At 39.2% G+C, this 13,702-nt stretch overlaps 1 protein-coding gene across 1 annotated transcript in view; it reads left to right on the top strand.

The window, feature by feature from the left end:
- The window catches only part of LOC111050832 (lysine-specific demethylase 5A-like), a 64,178-nt gene extending 61,825 nt beyond the window's left edge, over positions 1-2,353 (top strand). The window contains exon 30 of the mRNA XM_022337192.2: positions 33-2,353. Within this exon, the coding sequence (XP_022192884.2) occupies positions 33-157 (125 nt within the window). The 3' untranslated portion in view covers positions 158-2,353. The remainder of the gene's footprint in view (positions 1-32) is intronic.
- Positions 2,354-13,702: the final 11,349 nt, after the last annotated feature.

The following is a 13,702-nucleotide window of genomic DNA, read 5'->3' as shown; positions in this document are numbered from 1 at the left end:
TTTGAATGTTAATTGATGAATTGTGTTTGCAGGTTCGGCGTTGCACTGGGTGCAGTGTGATGGTGGCTGCGACTTGTGGTTCCATCTTCATTGTATCGGCCTCAGCAAGCATGACATAGCAGCCGACCAAGATTACATTTGCGACAAGTGCTCCTAAATTCCAACTTCAGTTGATGTGCGGATGTACCACATTGTTGTTTATCATGTTTTATTAAGTTTATGAGTTTTACTGAAGTTTGATTACAGATTTTTATAAAGTTCTTGTAATTTAGTGCTACGTAATCGATTAGTATTTTCCTTCTCACTAAACTAGTGAAATCTGTATTATTTTATATTCTTATTCTTTCATTATAATTGACTTAATTGAAGACCCAAATACGGTGGCAAAAATCGCCGGCTCATTTACGGCGTTTCAGGCCGAATTTCACCAGAAACTAAACATGCTGTTAGAGGTAGCGCAAACTGCAGTTTGAAATCACATTTTACCACACGCCAAGCTACTTTTTACTGTAGTAATCTGTCTTTCAGTAAAAATATGCCGGAGATTGGTTACTGTTGAGTAGAAAATCCTCTGTTGTATGTTCATATCAATGACAGCTTCTCCCAGTTGTGGTTGATATCAATAATTATTAGTATTCAGGAGCAAATTCGTTTTAAAAAATTATATCAATTATGGTATTTAGGAACAAATTTTATTAACCCATCTTATCTAATGACTGATACAAAAACTTATAATATCAATTCGTTATTAAAATTTATATCAATAATTATTATGGTATTTAGGAACAATTTTATCCCATTTTATCTGATGACTGATACGAAAATACATCATATCAATATCCAATAACTAAACTAAATAAATGATCAGACTATATTCAATAAACTTATCTATATTCAAAATATAAGTGAAGTTGAGTCCTATAATTTATTTGACATTGCACGGTTCTGCCCCTTCAATATTTGCTCCTAAATCTATAGGCGTACTAGGCCTTTTGTGATTTTCTAAGTTATGTTTTCTTGTTTACATGGTGGTCACCCATTGCTATAGCAGCTCACTGCGACTTTAATCTACTCTGAACTCTCTTTTAATAAATCAGAGTTGGTTTTGCTGGTGAAATCGAATTGTTTAATCTTTGGTTTAAATCATCAGTTTGTTTTTTAAACTAAGCGTTAGCGTGGATATGATGAAATTCGGCCTTGGTAAACCAGTGACGTCGTCTGTAATATTTGTATTAAATACGGCGGAAAAAACGCCGGATTGTTATGAACTAAAATTGACGTTACAGTCGGCATTTATAATTAATAATTTCATAACTATTCCATTTTCTTGTGTCGTAGTAAAATAGTGTTTAAGAGATGAATGAGATTATTCATTGTTTCAATACTGCTCTGGTTGTTATTATTATATTTTGTTATATTGCAAGGGAGAACGCTTTGAGATTTTGCATTTTTCCTGAAATAATTCCGTAAATAAATAATGTTTTCGGAAATTTTCTACAGTGTTTCAAAAGTCACTGTCACTTCAATTAATGTAAAATGAATTACTAAAAATTGAAAAATTGTTTACTATGTAAGTTTGTAGAGTTTGTAGAGTGAATATTGATGTTGTGGAACTTTTCCATAATTGAAGAGACTTGAAATGTTGTCAAAAATCAACTTTTTTTTAATAAAATTATACTAATATTTCCAACTCTACTGTAACTTACAGCTGATGATGTGTGAGCACACACGAAAACAAGCTCCTGAAAAATACTAATTTTATTCAAATAATGTCGATTTTCTGAACATTTCAATTCTCTTCAATTATTTACTATCTACACTAGTACTCGTTATTAGATAGATATTCGTGTGTTAATTTTGAAAACTGAAACCTTGTTCTTATTGTATAGTTGAAACCTTATGATGAGCACCGAAATCCTATACAAATCTTTATAATTGAAAAATGTTATTCTTTATAAAAAAGTTTATTATCTGACTTATTCATTGAACGTCTACTGTAATCTTTACAAAAATTAAATTTTTACATCACAACCCATGTAACAATATTTATGAACAAATTATCGTAAGGCTCTTTCTGGAGTACTTTTGAAGGCTGATGAAGAATTTTTATGAATAGTTCAGACATTCCATAAAAACTTCAGAAAAGAGTAGAGTTTGTGAAAAGTATGGAAACAGCTGAATATTTCTTTTAAAAGGGAAATTTTACGATAGGTCTGACTGGGAATCCTATTCGAATAAAAATCTACAACTTTACTGTCGCATCAAAATTTTTCTCCATCTTGGAACCGGCATTTTGAATCCATCAACTTCATTTTTTTAAATGGGAAGGTGGTCATGTGATACATGATTTCGATACAGAATTTCGAGAAAAAAATGTATGGCGAAAACCGCACATCGATATCTCAAACCATTTAAAAGTTATTCAGATTCAAATATACTAATAAATCATACAAAAATGAAATAAATGAGTAGATTGAAACTTTTGTCAAAGTGCTGAATTATGAGAAGAAGTCACAAGTGTTTACTAACACTTGAAAAAATTGAATTTGACAGTTGAGATTTTTCATGTACTCATTTTTTCAACTTTTGTATAATTTATTAGATTTTGAATGCAAACAACTTTGAATCTGTTTGAGATATCGATGTGCGATTTACGCCATTCATTTTCTCTTGAAATTCTAAATCGAAATCATGTATCACCTTCGCATTTAAAACAATAAAGATGGATTCAAGATGGCGGACCAACATTTTTTGCGACAAAAAAGTAGTTTTTTTATTCAAATGGGAACCCCAATCAGATTAATCATCAAATTCTGATGTAAAAGAAATATTCAGCGGTTCCCATACTTTTTACCAACTCTGTATATTAATACATATTCACAGTTACATGTGAATATATTACAATTTTATTAAACTGTGAAATACGTAATTATAATAATTTAATATAAATGGCAAGTCTAGTCATGTTTTTTGAAGTTGTAAGGATTTTTTTTCATTTCTTGAGTGATCGTTTCTTCATGAAATGATCTGATCTTATTATTTTTTTCATTAAAATAAATTATATTGTTACATTTAATATGATTGTGATAATTATGTGATTAAAAATATGGTTTAATCAAAATTTGATCTATGTAACTGTTCAATATATATTTTTTACAAGATTGTAAGGAATTGTTTGTTATTTCTAGAGTGATCCCTTCACGGTGTATTCATGAAATTTACAATTATTATAATAATTTCAATTGAATCATTTAAATAACTGATCAAACATGACTGTTTTATTCCTATCTTAAGTATACATACATGCTCTGTCCGGAAAGTAATGTCAATGATTTTTCCGACGTCATTGTACATTTTGGAGTGCTGCAGCACTATAGTGAGTTCCACGTTATAATGACAGTGTTTGATTAGCAATGGTATTGCTATCCTTGTCTATCATTCAACAAAGCGGATAGCGCTGTCTCTTTCTCGCTTTGCTTTAAATCGTTCCTTTTTAGGAGGTTAAATGCCGTGATTTCGCACTGCCTGAAGGGAGGGGTATAGCTAGAAGTGATGGAGTATAGTACCAGTCATCCCCAAGTTGTTGCAGCGTATGGCGATCGGTCGGAACTTGTCCGAGATGGTCGCCAGGTGTCTTCCGAACCTTTAGAACTTTTATCATACACTTTTATTACAAAGATTTACTTGTATTGTCACTACGAATGTGGTATGGGATGATGGATCAGATTGGAATGAATGCTATGATTCTCTACAACTTGAGATTCAAAACAATAAAATGAAGAGACGTGAGTGTTTGATCAAGCCATTCGTTCAAACCGGATTAGGAGCTCCAACACTTAGGAAGAACATACGTACTTCTAAAATTATTAGTATAAATATTGATAAGCAGTGCTTTACTTTTGATTTCTGTATGCACTTGGAACAAAAATGATTAAGCAATGATGAAGTATGGTCTAAGTACTTGTTTTTTACTTTCCTTGCCCTATTACCATAGGTAAGGAAAGAATTGCTTTCCAATAAAAATTAAGGTACCCTAAATTCAAGTTTTCTATACGTTTCAAGGTCCCCTGAGTCCAAAAACATGATTTTTGGGTGTATGTCTGTGAACACGATAACTCCATTCCTAATCAACCGATTGACTTGAAATTTTAAACTTAAGGTCCTTATACCATGAGGATCCGACAATAAGAAATTCAATAAAATTGAATTCAAAATGGCGGATAATAACTAAAAAAACCATGTTTTTCACGGTTTTCTCGAAAACGGGTCTAACGATTTTCTTCAAATTTATACCATGGATAGCTATTTATAAGCCCTATCAACTGACATGAGTCTCATTTCTGGGAAAATTGCAGGAGCTCCGTAATATTCTTGAGAAAAATGGCGGATAATAACTAAAAAACCAGGTTTTTCAAGGTTTTCTCGAAAACGGCTCTAACGATTTTCTTCAAATTTTCACCATGGATGGCTATTTATAAGCCCTATCAACTGACATAGGACTCATTTCTGGGAAAATTGCAGGAGCTCCGTAATATTCTTGAGAAAAATGGCGGATAATTACTAAAAAAACCATGTTTTTCACGATTTTCTCAAAAATGACTTGACCGATTTTTTCAAATTCATACCCTGTATAGTTATTTATCAGCTCTATCAACTGGCATGAGTCTCCTTTCTGGGAAACTAATGGGGGTCCACCCCATCCTTGAGAAATGGACTTTGTAACCTCCTTCTCGTGCATGAGGTAGGTAGGTAGAGCAGTTCATAAAAAGTACATAGTCGAGATATTTCATCTGTTGAACAGCTGTTTTGACGACTTTAAAAAATCATCGAATTTCACAATATTTACATAAAGGAAAAAGTACTCTGAAAACAATTATATATACACATATACAGAAGTCTGATCGTAGTTTCAAATATTTTGCCGCCAATCGTCATTATGTTATTCCCCTAAATTATTCTCGTTTAAGAACGGGGCTTACAGTTCGATGAGCAAGGAAAGTTGTGTGAGTGTACCACACCAGAGTTTTTTTCATATTTTTCAAAGAAAAATGCAAAATTAAATTGGGGTGTTCAACACCCCAGTGTGTCTACTGTGTTAGCATAAAGTAAGTGTGTCTCTGTAGGGTTAAGAGTTCTGGGTAATGGATGTTTTAAGAATCTGTTCTGTCACTTTAACGACCTTTCCTTGTGGTAAAAGGATTGTGAGATGGCTTACCGAAGCGAAACTCAAGATGATTTTAAAACTCCATCTGTAAATTTAAAGACGCAAACTGAGTCATACTATGGGTTATCAACCGAACAATGTAAGCCAGACTGTGAAAGTTTGAATGTTAATAAAATGAGGGAAAAGACGATTAAGCATTTAAACGAAAATAATTCACTCCAAATTGAAGTACGATGTCTAGAGTCAGACATTACTGATATTAATACAGAAATAAATGGATTAACAAGGAAAAACAGTAATTTGTATGACATAGTGTCATCGTTGAAAACTCAGGTGAAAGAATCTGGATTAAGCAGAATACCGTACCGTACCTAAAAAAAAGTGTTCCTACTACCACCCTGGAAAAAGTGAGAAGAAAAGTAAAATCCTAATTTTCTCTGACAGTCAAGGTCGTGACCAGGCAATATATCTCAGCGATGAGATAAGAGATTTTGCAAATCTGATTCCAGATTTGTGTTTCTCGCATCAAAGACCATAGAATCACAAAGATTGATCGATTTTTATATTTCACAAAAAATTGATGAAAACCATGGACTTACCATCGTGGAACACACTGAAACAAAATGTATCTCAGATTTGGCTGAAATTTGGTCATATTTCCTGAACGGTAAGGAAATTTGCAAATATGGTTCCAGATTCCTGTTTCTCGCATCGAAGGCCATAGTTCATGAAGTTTGAGCGATTTTCATTTTTCACAAAACATCTATGGAAACCATGGACTAACTATCGTGGACCACACTAAGACAAAAAGTATCTCAGATTTGGCTGAAATTTGATTATATTTATTTGCTAAATTCCTTACCGTTCAGGAGATATGACCAAATTTCAGCCAAATCTGAGTTACTTTCCGTCTAAGTGTGTTTCATGATGGTAAGTACATAATTATCATCAATTTTTTGTGAAGAAAAAATCGCTCAAACTTCGTGATCTTATGGTTTTCTATGCAAGAAACACGAATCTGTATCATATTTGCAAAATTCCTTGTCATTCAGAAGATAGGACCAAATATCAGCCAAATCTGAGCTACTTTCTGTCAAAGTGTGTTTCACAATGGTTAGTCCATAAGTTTTTTGTGAAGAATCGTGAGACAAAGAAGGAATCAAGATACCCCACAGCACTGCTGTTCTCGGACTTCCCTGTGCTCAACATCAGACAACTATACATCAAAACATTACTCAGTTATATTAGGAAACATAAAGCAGATCTATTCACCAATATCGAACATTGGAGGATAAGATTGGAGCATAACATTGGAGGGGCCCATCCGGCCTGGAGGACCACCAGGTTTCGTGTTAGAGCCAATGAGGTTGGCTTCTAAACACATGACTTAGTAGCTCAGAAAATAAAATTGTTACCTTCAAAAGTGTCTCATTCGGGTATGGTGGGTTCACAGTGGACTGTAAGAGTGTTCTCCTTGTTCTGGTAGGTGGTGGCACGTTCAGATAATCAGGACTCACTTGCACTGGCGATGATGTGATGAAGTGGGCCCATGTCGCAGTGAAGAGGTTACACAAAGAAGATCCAAATCTAGATATTTAGCAGAGTACTCTCACAATAACTTTTCCTAACTAGTCGCGGTAGTAGTTTAAATTCAAACAAGCAAAGGGGTAATACATTTATAACTTCTTTAAAAAGAGAAAACAACCATGTAGCATGAGAACAGCAAGCTTCCTCAAGAAGGCGGTTACAAGCGGTGGTGACTGGGTAGCAAAGGGGGGAAGCCAGAGGGAGAACAGTGCCATCTACATATTGAACTGGGCGATCTCAGAGCAGCTGATGGCAGTGGCATGCTAGATGGCCGTGGGTGAGCGCAGTCGAGTCAAATGGCTGGCCCATACATACTCCCCCCCAAAAACAAACAGTTTTTAAATTGGGTGAAGCAGCAACAAACACTGTACATTGCGGCAGGGTGGGCGGCAATAACTAGATGGCGATGGGTCTGCATCTTGAATACAGTGAGTGGAGAAGTCCAGAGCAATGCGGTGTGAACATGGGAGCGTGACGTGAAGACAAGCGGGGCGGCACAGCACAAGTTGCGAAATGCGCATAGCTAAGTGGAGCAAAGCAGCAAACAGCGGTGCGGTCATCAGGATGTTGCGGCAAAGTAGATAACACAAGGCGGCGACAACGAAGCGACGTGGACAGTCACAGGTGCGGTCAACAGAGGTGTGGTCATCAAAACAGCTAAGTGGAGCAAAGCAGCAAACAGCGGTGCAGTCATCAGGATGTTGCGGCAGAGTAGATAACACAAGGCAGCGATAACGAAGCGACGCGGACAGTCACAGGTGCGGTCAACAGAGGTGCGGTCATCAAAACAGCTAAGTGGAGCAAAGCAGCAAACAGCGGTGTGGTCATCAGGATGTTGCAGCAGAGTAGATAACACAAGGCGGCGATAACGAAGCGACGCGGACAGTCACAGGTGCGGTCAACAGAGGTGCGGTCATCAGAACAGCTAAGTGGAGCAAAGCAGCAAACAGCGGTGTGGTCATCAGGATGTTGCGGCAGAGTAGATAACACAAGGCGGCGATAGCAAAGCGACGCGGACAGTCACAGGTTATGCGGGTAAAACCAAACTATTTAAAATAACATTGTTAGATTGTTCTAAATGAGGTGGTGAATTTTACTTAGGTCTCTGACAATATTACCAGAGGCGCATTTGATTGTCGCTATTCTGACAAGTCCATCTTTGCCAGGGTGCAGCACTACAATTCTGCCTAGCGGCCAGCTTAGCAGCAAGGTGTTGATTGATTTGACTACAACCAAATCGTCAATCTGTAGGTTTCTTTCAGTAACCTTCCATTTTGTGCAGTTCCTTAGTGGGCATAGATATTCTTTTGACCATTGGCTCCAGAAGAATTGTGTCATTTGGTTACAATGTCTCCAACGGCGAGTTGATAGTATTTCTTGTGTCTCTATCAGTTGCGGTGGTGCGGTCAGGGGTCCACCTACTAGGAAATGGCCAGGTGTTAGAACAGAAGTGGCTTCTGCGGGCTGTGAAGACAGTTCAGTTAGTGTTCGGCTGTTCAAAATGCTTTCTATGCAGGTGAATATTGTGTCAAATTCTTCATATGTGAGAGCCTTGTCTCCAATACAGCGATACAACAGCGTTTTAGCGGATTTGATGGCAGCTTCCCACAGGCCTCTATGGTGGGGTTCGTAAGGAGGGATGAATTTCCAATTTATGCCATAGTTGGACAGAAAACAAGTGACATCAGAGGGTAGTGATTCCAAAAGCTTGGCCAATTCATGAATTTTTCTAGCGGCGGATACAAAAGTTTTGGCATTGTCAGAGCATAGTGTATGAGGCATACCTTGTCGGGCAATGAATCGTTGTAGTGCGGCAAACTAGGAGGCAGATTCGAGCTGATAGCCAGGTTTGGTGCGCTGCTAGAATGTACATGATAAGAGCTTACTGGCGGTTGCGGTGGGGCAGCGGCAAAAGTCGGCACAGGTAGCAGGCTGAAACCAGGAGGAGGCGCATGGTGCGCGGCATTCTGACTAGTACTGGTTTGCAGGCGTCCATATTGATTTGGTGCTTGGTGTGGCTCAACAAACTGGTGTTCAGATTGAAATTTACAATCGAAAAAGTTCAGATTAGCGGTCAGAAAAGTTTGAGTTAATGGCCAAAAAGTTCATATTTAACAAGAAATAGTTCAAGATCAATGTTCAAAATCAATAGTTTGTAGTTCAATATTTACAATTAATAAAAGATAAGCGGTAATTCACTACGTTTAGCGGTAAGAAAACACACAGTTAGCGGTAAAAGTTTGTAGCTGACTGTTAGGCACTGAAGTTCAAAACCAAAACAAAGCTTTTTAGGTTATATCGAACCGGGTGTAAAAGTTCGATAGTTAACAGCTCGATAGTCGATATCATAAGTCACTAATCAATGTTTTCAGATTTCGATACAAGATGGTGGTCAAAAGCGTCCAAATCGAAAATTTACGATTTTCCAAGAAAACTCACAAAGAAAATCTCAGAATAAATTGAAATGAGCGTTTTCACTGTCCATAGGTCGCTTTTCCTCCAATATTCGGCTGTGGAGTGACCAGGTTTTGTGTAAGAGCCAATGAGGTGGGCTTCTAAACACATGACTTAGTAGCTCAGAAAATAAAATTGTTACCTTCAAAAACGTCTCGTTCGGGTATGGCTGGTTCACAGTGGACTGTAAGAGCGTTCTCCTCATTCTGGTAGGCGGTGGCACGTTCAGATAATCAGGACTCACTTGCACTGGCGATGATGAATACATGGGCCCATGTTGCAGTGAAGAGGTTACACAAAGAAGATCCAAATCTAGATATTAAGCGGAGTACTCTCACGAAAACGTTTCCTAACTAGTCGCGGTAGTAGTTAAAATTCAAACAAGCGAAGGGGTAATACATTTATAACTTCTAAAAAAAGAGAAAACAACCATGTAGTGTGAGAACAGCAAGCTTCCTCAAGAAGGCGAATACAAGTGGTGGGGACTGGGAAGCAAAAGTAGGGGAAGGCAGAGGGAGAACAGTGCCATCTATATATTGAACTAGGCGATCTCAGTATGGCTGCTGGCAGTGGCATGCTAGATGGCCGTGGGTGAGCGCGGTCGATTCAAATGGCTGACCCATACATAGCAAGCTTGATCGGCCACCTGTTGAATGTCAGAGAGTGTTTTGAGTTCAAAGTCCAACTCCAAGTAGAATCGGCGAACTGGTGCATGTCTGGGTTAAAATTCCAAGAACAAGTGCACAAAAAGAGAGGTCATTCACCCCAAAAATGGATCAGCCAACTGTTGAATGTCAGAGAGTGTTTTGATTTCAAAGTCCAACTCCAAATAGAGTCGGCGACCTGTTGCATGTCTGGGTACAAAGTACAAATACAAGTGCACAAAATGAGAGGTCATTCAACCCAAAAATGGATCGGCCACCTGTTGAAAGTCAGAGAATGTTTTGAGTTCAAAGTCCAACTCCAAGTAGAATCGGCGACCTGTTGCATGTCTGGGTTAAAAGTCCAAGTACAAGTGCACAAAATAAGAGGTCATTCACCCCAAAAACGGATCGACCACCTGTCGAATGGCAGAGAGTGTTTCAATTTCAAAGTCCAACTCCAAGTAGAGTTGGCGTCCTGTTGCATGTCTGGCTTAAAAGTCCAAGAACAAGTGCACAAAATGAGAGGTCATTCACCCCAAAAACGGATCGGCCACCTGTTGAATGTCAGAGAGTGTTTTGAGTCCAAAGTCCATCTTCAAGTAGAATCGGCGACCTGTTGCATGTCTGGGTTCAAAGTCCAAATACAAGTGCACAAAATGAGAGGTCATTCACCCCAAAAACGGATAGTCCACCTGTTGAATGTCAGAGAGTGTCTTGATTTCAAAGTCAAACCCAAAGTAGAATCGGCCACCTGTTGAATGTCTGGCTTAAAAGTCCAAGCTCAAGTGCACAAAATAGGAGGTAAAGTCCAACTCCAAGTAGAATCGGCGACCTGTTGCATGTCTGGGTACAAAGTACAAATACAAGTGCACAAAATAAGAGTTCATTCACCCCAGAAACGGATCGGCCACCTGTTGAATGTCAGAGAGTGTTTTGAGTCCAAAGTCCATCTACAAGTAGAATTGGCGACCTGTTGCATGTCTGGGTTAAAAGTCCAAGAACAAGTGCACAAAATGAGAGGTCACTCACCCCAAAAACGAATCGACCACCTGTTGAATGTCAGAGAGTGTTCAGAGTTTATAGTCCAACTCCAAGTAGAATCGGCGACGTATTGGATGTCTGGTTTCAAAGTCCAAATACAAGTGCACAAAATAAGAGTACATTCAACCCAGAAACGGATTGGCCACCTGTTGAATGTCAGAGAGTGTTCTGAGTCCAAAGTCCAACTCCAAGTAGAATCGGCGACGTATTGGATGTCTGGTTTCAAAGTCCAAATACAAGTGCACAAAATAAGAGTACATTCAACCCAGAAACGGATTGGCCACCTGTTGAATGTCAGAGAGTGTTCTGAGTCCAAAGTCCAACTCCAAGTAGAATCGGCGACCTGTTGCATGTCTGGGTTAAAAATCCAAGTACAAGTGCACAAAATAAGAGGTCATTCACCCCAAAAACGAATCGACCACCTGTTGAATGTCAGAGAGTGTTTTGAGATCAAAGTCCAACTCCAAGTAGAATCGGCCACCTGTTGAATGTCAGAGAGTGTTTTGAGTTCAAAGTCCAACTCCAAGTAGAATCGGCCACCTGTTGAATGTCAGAGAGTGTTTTGAGTTCAAAGTCCAACTCCAAGTAGAATCGGCGACCTGTTGCATATCTGGGTTCAAAGTACAAATACAAGTGCACAAAATAAGAGTACATTCAACCCAGAAACGGATTGGCCACCTGTTGAATGTCAGAGAGTGTTCTGAGTCCAAAGTCAATCTCCAAGTAGAATCAGCGACCTGTTGCATGTCTGGGTTCAAAGTCCAAATACAAGTGCACAAAATAAGAGGTCATTCACCCCAGAAACGGATCAGCCACCTGTCGGAAGTCAGAGAGTGTTTTGAGTCCAAAGTCCAACTCCAAGTAGAATCGGCCACCTGTTGAATGTCAGAGAGTGTTTAGAGTTCAAAATCCAACTCCAAGTAGAATCGGCCACCTGTTGAATGTCAGAGAGTGTTCTGAGTCCAAAGTCCATCTTCAAGTAGAATCAGCGACCTGTCGCATGTCTGGGTTCAAAGTCCAAATACAAGTGCACAAAATAAGAGGTCATTCACTCCAGAAACGGATCGGCCACCTGTTGAATGTCAGAGAGTGTTTTGAGTCCAAAGTCAATCTCCAAGTAGAATCAGCGACCTGTTGCATGTCTGGGTTCAAAGTTCAAATACAAGTGCACAAAATGAGAGGTCATTCACCCCAAAAACGGATAGTCCACCTGTTGAATGTCAGAGAGTGTCTTGATTTCAAAGTCAAACCCAAAGTAGAATCGGCCACCTGTTGAATGTCTGGCTTAAAAGTCCAAGCTCAAGTGCACAAAATAGGAGGTCATTCACCCCAAAAATGGATCAGCCACCTGTTGAATGTCAGAGAGTGTTCTGAGTCCAAAGTCCATCTTCAAGTAGAATCAGCGACCTGTCGCATGTCTGGGTTCAAAGTCCAAATACAAGTGCACAAAATAAGAGGTCATTCACTCCAGAAACGGATCGGCCACCTGTTGAATGTCAGAGAGTGTTTTGAGTCCAAAGTCCAACTCCAAGTAGAATCGGCGACCTGTTGCATATCTGGGTTCAAAGTACAAATACAAGTGCACAAAATAAGAGTACATTCAACCCAGAAACGGATTGGCCACCTGTTGAATGTCAGAGAGTGTTCTGAGTCCAAAGTCAATCTCCAAGTAGAATCAGCGACCTGTTGCATGTCTGGGTTCAAAGTCCAAATACAAGTGCACAAAATAAGAGGTCATTCACCCCAGAAACGGATCAGCCACCTGTCGGAAGTCAGAGAGTGTTTTGAGTCCCATTCACCCCAAAAACGGATCGGTCACCTGTTGAATGTCAGAGAGTGTTCTGAGTCCAAAGTCCAACTCCAAGTAGAATCAGCGACCTGTTGCATGTCTGGGTTGAAAGTCCAAGTACAAGTGCACAAAATAAGAGGTCTTTCACCCCAAAAACGAATCGACCACCTGTTGAATGTCAGAGAGTGTTTTGAGATCAAAGTCCAACTCCAAGTAGAATCGGCGACCTGTTGCATGTCTGGGTTAAAAGTCCAAGAACAAGTGCACAAAATGAGAGGTCATTCACCCCAAAAACGGATAGTCCACCTGTTGAATGTCAGAGAGTGTTTTGATTTCAAAGTCCAACTTAAAGTAGAATCGGCCACCTGTTGAATGTCTGGCTCAAAAGTCTGAGAACAAGTGCACAAAATAAGAAGAGGTCATTCACCCCAAAAATGGATCAGCCACCTGTTGAATGTCAGAGAGTGTTTTGAGTCCAAAGTCCATCTTCAAGTAGAATCAGCGACCTGTTGCATGTCTGGGTTCAAAGTCCAAATACAAGTGCACAAAATAAGAGGTCATTCACTCCAGAAACGGATTGGCCACCTGTTGAATGTCAGAGAGTGTTTTGAGTCCAAAGTCCAACTCCAAGTAGAATCGGCGACCTGTTGCATGTCTGGGTTCAAAGTCCAAATACAAGTGCACAAAATAAGAGGTCATTCACCCCAGAAACGGATCAGCCACCTGTCGGAAGTCAGAGAGTGTTTTGAGTCCAAAGTCCAACTCCAAGTAGAATAGGTGCCCTGTTGCATGTCTGGCTCAAAAGTCTTAGAACAAGTGCACAAAATAAGAAGAGGTCGTTCACCCCAAAAATAGATCGGTCACCTGTTGAATGTCAGAGAGTGTTTTGAGTCCAAAGTCCATCTTCAAGTAGAATCGGCGACCTGTTGCATGTCTGGGTTCAAAGTCCAAATACAAGTGCACAAAATAAGAGTACATTCAACCCAGAAACGGATTGGCCACCTGTTGAATGTCAGAGAGTGT

Source organism: Nilaparvata lugens, chromosome X (assembly GCF_014356525.2).
Source record: "Nilaparvata lugens isolate BPH chromosome X, ASM1435652v1, whole genome shotgun sequence".
Taxonomy (NCBI): Eukaryota; Metazoa; Arthropoda; class Insecta; order Hemiptera; family Delphacidae; genus Nilaparvata; species Nilaparvata lugens.
This window is presented reverse-complemented; position numbering and strand designations above follow the sequence as displayed.